The following is a 9,079-nucleotide window of genomic DNA, read 5'->3' as shown; positions in this document are numbered from 1 at the left end:
TGAACTCAAAGACTGAACCATGGGATGAAATAACATATTTCTCAGCAAATATTGTATGCCTGAATTACAGTATTTAAAGTTTCGCAGCATTTGTTTATAAGAAATAAACCTATTATCAATGTATATTGTTGTTGTTTGTGTTATTATCATATGCAATTGTATAAGTAGACCATTTCAGAATTCGAAATTTGAGACTCTCTAAATGCATAATGGGACTCATACTTTTCTGATCAGCGAGTCCCTGGGACTCGCTGGGGTTTAAGTGTAAAATTATCACTGCCATGTATGTGATAATATTGGTGCACCTGTGTATGACAAGCCATGTGTCATCCTCGCAGCCCACTCAAACAGAGAGACTGGAAGCCACGGCTTCTCGTCTTCCAATTTCTCTATTCCTGCGTCATCTGGTTTGGTTCCCTTATTTGTCCAATATTTTCATTCTGTGTGAGGTGCTAGATTTTGTCTTGATTTCAAAACATCATGTGTTGTGTTCTGTGCCTCTGTTGCTAGCATGTCACGTGTTAAGTCTCTGTCATTTAGGGACCCCCGCTGAGCTGCCAGTTTCGCAGCCTGATCCGCCAAGCGGTTGCCAATGGTGATTGGATCGTTACTTGTCAAGTGTGCTTCACACTTGCAAATAGCGATTGTTCTAGGCAGCTGTACTGCTTCCAGCAATTGATGAAGTAACAATTTGTGGGTTACTGCTGTACCCGTTGTTATTTTGAACCCGCGGTTTGCCCAATGTCGACAGAACACATGAACAGAACCCCAGCAATATTGGCTGTCAGTACAAATAGTCACATCTTTCCCTTTAAACATTTTGCATGCTTGAATTAATTCTGACAATTCAGCGGCTTGTGCTGAGCAAATCGACTTCAATGTTCCCTGAAATAAACCCGTTGTCTGTGTTGTAATGGCATATCCTACTCTATTTCGCCCATCTTCCCCTTTCTTTGCCGACCCATCAACAAAAATAACTTCACTGATCGGGAGGGGCACGTCAGTCAAATCGGGGCGCGGCTTGGTGGAAAAAATGAACTTGGCTCCCACAATCATGTGGTGTACCATCCTCTGTGGTGTGGCAAGAATGACGCTGGATTCAATGTGCCACATCTTACAACCATAATTTGTCCCTGTGAGAACAGTTACGCAGTGCAATGGAGGTGTCGTGCAGGTGACAGAAATTGAATTTTTATCTCTAACAATAGCACGGACACCGCATTGGGCACTCTTAATGTTAAGGGATGAAATAACACCACCTCTGAGGATGCTTCAACGGCCAATGCGGCGCCCAGTACGGCTTGCACACACTCGGGGGTCGCCCTAGCCACCAGATCGTGCTGCTGTGACTAATAAGCTACATGCCTCATTTTCGTTCCATGTTTCTCTATCAACACTGATGTCATAAACCAATGCTTAGCTGTCACTGTCTGCTCAAACGGTTTATTATTAATTTAGCAAAGCGAGTACTGACGAGTTTATCAATTCCCCTTTCACTTCTTCAAATGCTGTGTCCGCACTTGGCGTCCATTTTATCTTGTCCTGCATTGCCGTTTGCTTATCGTGAATAATGTCGAGCAGCGGCCTGGTGATTTCTGAATAATTTGCGATCCACGGGCTGCAGTAGATACACAAACCTAAAAATAACATCATCTGTCTCTTTGTCTGTGGTTTTGGGGCTGTGGCGACCGCTTTTTTCTGTCTGTCTCCCACAACACGCCCTTCCCCGGTAAGGGTGTGACCCAGGTACTTTACACTTGTTCCTTCCAAAGTTGCATTTTTATCTTTCGACACTTTATTGCCCGTTTCCCCACAAGTAATAGAGCAAGGCAATAGTATCGACTCTGCATTGCTCTTGAGATGCGGACGCAACCAAGATGTCATCTATGTAGGATAGAATTTGGCTATCCCGTGTGGCAATAAAGGAGGCCAGGCAGTAAGCGATGGCCTCAGAGAAAATTGTTGGAGAATCACAAAATCCTTGTGACAATCTGATGAAAGTTAATCTTCTCCTTTATATGTGAACGTGAACCAGTGCTGGCTATCGGGATGCACTGGGATGCTCCAAAATGCATTACTCAAATCTATAACAGAAAACCATCTCGAATCAGGCCTAAGTGAATTTAGTAGAGTATGTGGATTGGGGACATTTGGCGCCCTCTTTTGGACTGTTTGGGTCTCTGCTCTCAGATCCTGGACAAGCCGCCGATTATTTGTTTGTGCTTTTCTCACAGGGAATACAGGTGTGTTGCACGGGGAAATGGGGGTTGGCCTCAATATGCCCGCTTTTCGCAATGCGCTAATTAATGGCTGAATTCCCTGTTCAGCATTTTTTTTTCAAGGGGTATTGTTTTATGATAGGCCTATGTTCTGTTTTCCCCAGTGTAGTCACTGGTGGAGCATCCTTAATTAGGCCCACATCTGCTGGCCCGGTGCTCCACAGTGTGGCTGGGAGGTGCTCAATGGCCTTCTCTTCCTCTGTAGCTAATACAAATATGTCAAATTGTCAGCTAAAATGAACAGCTGTTGTGGTTGTCACCTTCCAATTGATGTGTTGACGCAACCAGTCAACTTCTGTTTCCTCGCACCCCAGATTGGCAGGGGAGGGACTCCACGTGCGGTTTGGAACAGAGCTGGCAAGGTTTGTTGAATGTTTTCCCATTCACATTGCTCCGGTTTGCCAAGCGGTATGTAAATGTGTTGCCCGGGTGAGAGGAGGGGCTTGACCGCCCTTTCCCACCCGCGCTGTGGCGAAACACCACTGATCTTTCCAATACACATGTTCAATCACAATACCCAGGCCCAGAAAAACCTTTGTGTAGTCCGTCACTCAGTGGAGAAAACCGGATCTGCAACGGTTACTCCACCATGCCGACTGACCTTATTTTTTCGACAATCGTCCCGATGCGGAGCTGAACCCAGGTCCGCTGGATGATGGCGCTTGCTCGTTCCTCACTGTGTCCAGTGCGGGGCTGGCTCCTTCAGGGAAGAAGTCTCCACGGAGTCTGGTCGACTTGGATGGCGCAAAACGCCTTATCAGCCAAAGATCGTCCACCGGAGGAAGTCAGAGAGTCGGACAAGCATGCTCAAATCCGTTCGAACAAGCGCATCATCCTGTTCGTGACGCCAAGTTTCTGTCAGAGTTTTTACTCAGTCAACGTTAAACAAATGGACTTTTAGTGTTTACATATGCAAAATACAAGAAAAACACTGCCCCTGATATTTGCATACCACACCCCCGGTCTGGCCCCTCTGTAGTGATCTGATTACCTTGGTGTAAGCTTTGAACCACAGATACGTTGACACCTTTCAGTCTGGTCTACAACAAATCAGCAAGTTGCAGACTTCAAAGTTGACAAATGTCCACCTGGGCGGGACACCCGTTCCCAAACCGTTTTTGGTGTTCTACAACACTTCGTTCCCAAATTGTTTATTCCCGCTTTGTGACCAAGTCTAGCCTTCTTCCATCTGTTTGCCCCCTTGCTTTGACGTAATAACTGTGGACTTCAAAAGCCCTCTGCCCAGACGGCCGACACATTTGTGCACAGGCATTTGGGGGCACTGAATACGTACCCAAACGTCTAGACATGCCCAAATTAAATGAAACTTTAAACATGATATAATTTTGATTGTAGATTTCTCTATCACCCGTCCATTTTCCAATCTGCTTTATGCTCACGAGGGTCCAGGGGTGCTGCATCCTATCCCAGCCGTCTTCGGGCAATAGGCAGGGTACACCCTGAACCGGTTGCCAGCCAATCACAGGGCACACAGAGACTACCAACGATCCGCGCTCACTCAATCCTAGGGACAATTTACAGTGTTCAATCAGCCTGTCATGCATGTTTTTGGAATATGGGAGGAAACCGGAGTACCCGGAGAAAAATCTACGCAGGCCTGGGGAAAACATGCAAACTACACATAGGAAGGCCGGAGCCGGGATCGAACCCACAACCTCTGCAATGTGAAGTCGACGCGCAAACCTCGACCACCGGGCCACTTGCTCAAGATGCATTCAAGGTAATTTTCAAGATTTCATCGTGTAAAATGTGTACTAGCATAGCTAGTCTTCGATATCGAAAGGAAAATGACCACAATTTGTTGTTTGCAGTTTCAGTCAATTGTACAACAAAATCCCTCAATTCCCGGTGCAAGACAGTAAAAGACAATTCAGCTTCCTTAGTCAAAGATTACCTTATTTCCCGCACCATAAGACGCACCAAAAAGCATTCAATTTTCTCAAAAACCAACAGTGCACCTTTAAAATACGATGCACCTTACATATGGATCAATATTTTTATTTCTCTGATGTAGTATTTTAAATGTTCTGTGAAGCGCTTTGTTACAGCTGCAGCGGTTGTGAAAGCTCTATATAAATAAAGCTGGAGTGTATTGTATTCCCTTTAGCGTAGCGCCATCTAGTGGATGCATACCACAACTGCAGCCATTTTCGTAGCCTCTATTCTATGCGCCTTATAGTGCGTTGCGTCCGATATTTGAAAAGTGTTTTAAAATAGGCCATTCAGTGATGGTGTGCCTTATACGCCAAAGCGCCTAATAGTGCGGAAAATATGGTATATTGAATAAGGTCATAAAAAGGCAATAAATATACAACATATATCATCATTTCAGGGCTAAGCATTAAAATGCAGAATGCTTCTGTGTGCATGTGTGTGCTGTTCATGTTTACTTTGAGTTTTGTTTCCATTTGTATTGCTTCAGTTTTACCTAGTTTTTATGGTCAATAAACCTGTGGAAAATTCTGTTTAAGCCAATCGCAGATGAGCCAAATATAACTAACCAAATAAAATGTGAACGTATCTTGAAATGGTAACAAATTCCCACTGATAAATTCAATGACATTGGTCATTAGTCACCCAACTGTAAGACAAGGACTTACCAAAACAAGAGACACCATATGGTTTGCCACAATGGTAATTTTTTCCCCCTTTTTCGTACTAATGACTCTGGCACTACTTTATTGAAGATACACCTTGAAATGGTTTTAAATAAAATATTTATTCAAAGCCTTCATCTCTTGACAAACAGAGAAGCTCATAAAAATACAGGTACTTTTTTCCCCTCCTTTACACAGGAAATAAAAACACTTTTGGACCCCCTCAAAATTGGGGAATTAAAATATTTGACATTTGTATCACAAATCAATATAATGAGACAAAAAAATACAACAAAAACTGTACAAAAATTTTACAATTCTTTTAAAAAATTCTGACGATATACAGTAAATGGTGCAAAGGGTACATAATTTTACTTTGTTGTGTCACTGGCCAATAAAACATTTTTTTTTTTTTTTTTTTTAAAACAACATCATTTCATTTTTTCTGCTGGATGAAATTCAGATTTACTGGGTGTCTGACATGGTGAACCATGGGCAAATTTGGATTCGGATGCATCGCAGAGCCTGAAGACAGATGGAGACAAATTATGATCTGAGGCAACAAAACAAAACTGGGTATTCACATTTAATAATAACGGATTAAATGTCCACAATTGTGGGAGTTTTAAGTTTTATCAAATAATAAGCGAATTAAATAGGAAGCAGTCATTTCACGTCAAGTCAACTTTACTGTCAAATGCGCTACATGTGCAACATACAGCACAGATGAAATTACCTTCCTCTCAAACACAGGATCTTTTGTTCCTTATCTGAGCATGATCTGGGCTTATTTTCTGTAACCTACATGTTTTGTTTTGTTTTTTGTCTTTTAAACAGTAAAACCAAAAATATAGCTTTCAGTTGTAAAAACTGTCCCGACTGGGGAAGCATATAACTTACCTGGTTGGTAGCCACCGTTTCCCTGCTGGATAAAATTCTGCGGCATTCGGTATGGCCAGGAAGGAGACAGTGCAAACTGGGGTGTTTTATTGTGCTCCCATACTTGAGAACCTTGGCTCACACCAATAAACTGGGATGAGTGCCCCAAATCTAGAAAGACGAGAAGTCAGACAATATATTACTATCACCTTTAAGTAAATAAAAAAGTGTCAGGTTTGTTGAGTCAGTTACTTTGCATCGCCAAAAGAGAGTAGGCCATTTTCAACACTAAAAATAATCCCACTTGGGACTGAAACACTGAAAAAAATATGAAATTGACAGGAAAAAAAAAGTCAATGATGTTAATTATTTACATTTTTCCTCATTGTTTAGAACAGTGGTTCCAAACCTTTCTTGAGCCAAGGCACATATTTTACATCCATAAACAAACAAATATGTCACAAAAAGTGACATCCACAGGTATACACAGGTCATCTACTGGAAGAGCATTTGGATAGATGAACAAAGATGCATTATTTGGAGTAAATACAGTAAATAACACTGGTCAACAAATTTTTGTAAGTAAACCCTTTTGAGCTATTTTTTTGGAGCCGATTACGAATCTGCCCTCATTTTTTCTCTCGCACATCAGATTTTCATAATAATAACAATAATAATATGTAATATAGTAATCTATATTTAGTTGTCAGATTATCACATTAATTACAATCAATTAATTGCAGTCATATTTAGGGTGTTTTTTTTAATTGCATTAATGTAATTTTAAATCTCTAATTTTCAGGTATTTGTATGTTGATTAGATCCATTTTCATGCATCAAGCTCCTTGTGCTTGAGTTGTTGGGGTGGAGGGGGGGACATTTTTCCAGCATCAGCAAATACATTGAGGCACATATAAAGCCATCTCTGATTAAAATGGATAATTTGCCAGTGTAAATTTCAGACCAATTAAGTGAAATTGGACCACTTGCCGTGGCATACCTCATCTGTCCAGGCATATAAAAAAGTGCTCCGGCACACTGATTGGGAATCACTAATTGAGAAATTGTTGAGAAAATTCTTGCATTTTACTGATTGGTCATAGAATTTTATTATTGTACAAAATCCCATTAGAAACCGTAACATGCCACGAGAATTCACCCAATGAATACCTGACTTGACCACGGTGCCATTTCCTAGAAGTGAACCATGGTGTGCCAAGCGGTTGAGCCAGTGTCCTTCGCGTCCTGGCCCAGCAACACTCAGCGATCTTCCAGCTGGCTGTGCAAAAATGATACTGGGATCATTCAGGTTGATAGCGTTGGGGCTTCCCCCGGAGCTCGTCGTGCTTCCCGACGCTGACCGAAGAGCCAATTTCAAGCTTGGTGGAGAGTGGGCAGTGGTTGTGTTTGTGGTAAGGACAGGTCCGTGAATGGGCCAGGAGGGAGAAGCGATGTGAGCTGGGTGGTGAGGCTGCCCCTGCGATGGGTGTGACTGGTGATGGTGGCAGGGAAGAGGCCCTCGGGCAGCCAGGGTTCCAAGGTGATACTGGCTTGGGTGGGATGAGGTGAAGTTGAAGAGAGAAAGTGGCACTTGGGGGTGAGAAGGCTGCTTCTGGGGACCGGAAGAAATGGGTTTATTTTGGGAGGGCTTGGGAGAAGTGGAGGACTGAGGGGAACTTTGAGACACAGCCGTGGGCTGTGGAGAATAGGGTGGAGTCCGGTAACTGTCGGACTAAAGAGAGGGTGGAAAAAAAAAAGGAATCACACCATATACCTCGCATACTGTTCTTACACACTCAAGAAGGTAAAATTTGAAACAGTGACTGCCCATTCAATGTGAATGTTCTTTAAAACAAGCTCACGATGAAGCACACATTTGTGTGAGGTGGTACAGTAGCGTTCAATTGGTGGGAAAATACAGTAGTGCCCATACAGATGGGGTGCCAACTTTGTGTGTTAGTATGATGTTAAATGAAATTGTTAAAAAATAAAATCCCGGATTTTTTCTTAACTCACCCTGAGAATATGAGAAACAATTTTCATTCACAGTTCAACAAATTTCATTAATTTAAAATGAAGTATTTTGTCTTGGAAGCAGTGACTGTTTGCAAAATGAAGCATAGTTTTTTTTAACCTAAACAAGATTTGTTTCAAAATTATGTTAAATTTGTTTGACCAACAGAATGCAAGTGTTTTTTTAACGTATGTATGTTGATGACAGTAACTATTTGTTCCCTATGCGCGCAGTGGTTTACAGTGTGAATGAATCAAATCCAGGTTAAAATTTCTTGCTACTCACACTCTCCGAGGGTAGCCTGGCCCTTCCAGGACCGTCTGGTGGTACCTGGGAACCGGTGATGGACTGAGAACTCACCAAAGACCGTACCATGTGAGGAGCTGATGAGAAATATGAGGTTGAGCATTGAGATTAGCAGTTAAATTGCAGTTCAGTATTAACAGTGATTTTGTTGAGCAACTGGTTGAAAATCCCCGAAGTAAGAGAGACCATAAAAATCTTAAAACTTGTTAAAATACTTTTGAACACATCCATCCATCCAGCCAACTTTCCGATCTACTTTATCCTCACAAGGGTCACAGAGTGAGGGCGGGGTGGTGCTTATCTCAGCTGTCGTCAGGCAGGAGCGGTAGACACCCTGAACCGGTTGCCAGCCACTCGCAGGACACACATCGACAAACAACCATCCGCGCTCACACTCACACCTTGGAACAATTTCGAGTGTTCCATTAACCTGCCATGCATGTTTTTGGAATGTGGGAGGAAACGGGTGTACCTGGACAACAGGGATGTGTCCAAGGACCGGCAACCCGAGGCCAAGGCCAAGGACTTGCCTCCGAGGCCAAGGCCAAGGCCAAGGACTTGGAAAATTTTCCGAGGCAAGGCCAAGGCCAAGGACTTGAAAAATTTTCCGAGGCCAAGGCCAAGGACCAAGGACTTGCCTCCAAGGCCAAGGCCAAGGACCAAGGACTGATTTTGAAGCTGAGGCCTAGCCGAGGACATGTATAAAACAATGCTATCATACCACTTAGCAGGTGTTCATGATTTGCAACACCCCTCCATCATAACCCCTTGCACTCCCTTACGCTTGAATGATGTGTTTTTATTCAAAGAGTAGAACAGTCAGGGCACGTGTTATTTATACTGAGAAAAAGAAATAAAATCACATGATATACATTTATGAATTAATGTTTTAGTGCAGTAGTTTCTTAATATGAAGTAAATCAACACTCAACAGGCATGACATGGCACGGAACACAAGTTGAGAAATGACTTTGCATAGAAGT

At 42.6% G+C, this 9,079-nt stretch overlaps 1 protein-coding gene across 3 annotated transcripts in view; it reads right to left on the bottom strand.

Moving 5' to 3' along the window:
- Nucleotides 1–5,000: 5,000 nt before the first annotated feature.
- tut4 (terminal uridylyl transferase 4) overlaps nt 5,001–9,079 on the bottom strand; it is a 70,799-nt gene continuing 66,720 nt past the window's right edge. For all 3 annotated transcript variants that reach the window (XM_019868702.1, XM_019868701.1, XM_019868703.1), the window contains 4 exons: nt 8,076–8,173; nt 6,947–7,508; nt 5,798–5,947; nt 5,001–5,422 (listed from right to left, as the gene is read on the bottom strand). In XM_019868702.1, the coding sequence (XP_019724261.1) occupies nt 5,334–5,422; nt 5,798–5,947; nt 6,947–7,508; nt 8,076–8,173 (899 nt within the window). In that variant the 3' untranslated portion in view covers nt 5,001–5,333. The remainder of the gene's footprint in view (nt 5,423–5,797; nt 5,948–6,946; nt 7,509–8,075; nt 8,174–9,079) is intronic.

This window comes from Hippocampus comes, unplaced genomic scaffold (genome assembly GCF_001891065.2).
Source record: "Hippocampus comes isolate QL1 unplaced genomic scaffold, H_comes_QL1_v1.1 scaffold233, whole genome shotgun sequence".
Classification (NCBI taxonomy): domain Eukaryota; kingdom Metazoa; phylum Chordata; class Actinopteri; order Syngnathiformes; family Syngnathidae; genus Hippocampus; species Hippocampus comes.
Note: the sequence above shows the minus strand (reverse complement) of the source record. Positions and strands in the feature narration are given on the sequence as shown.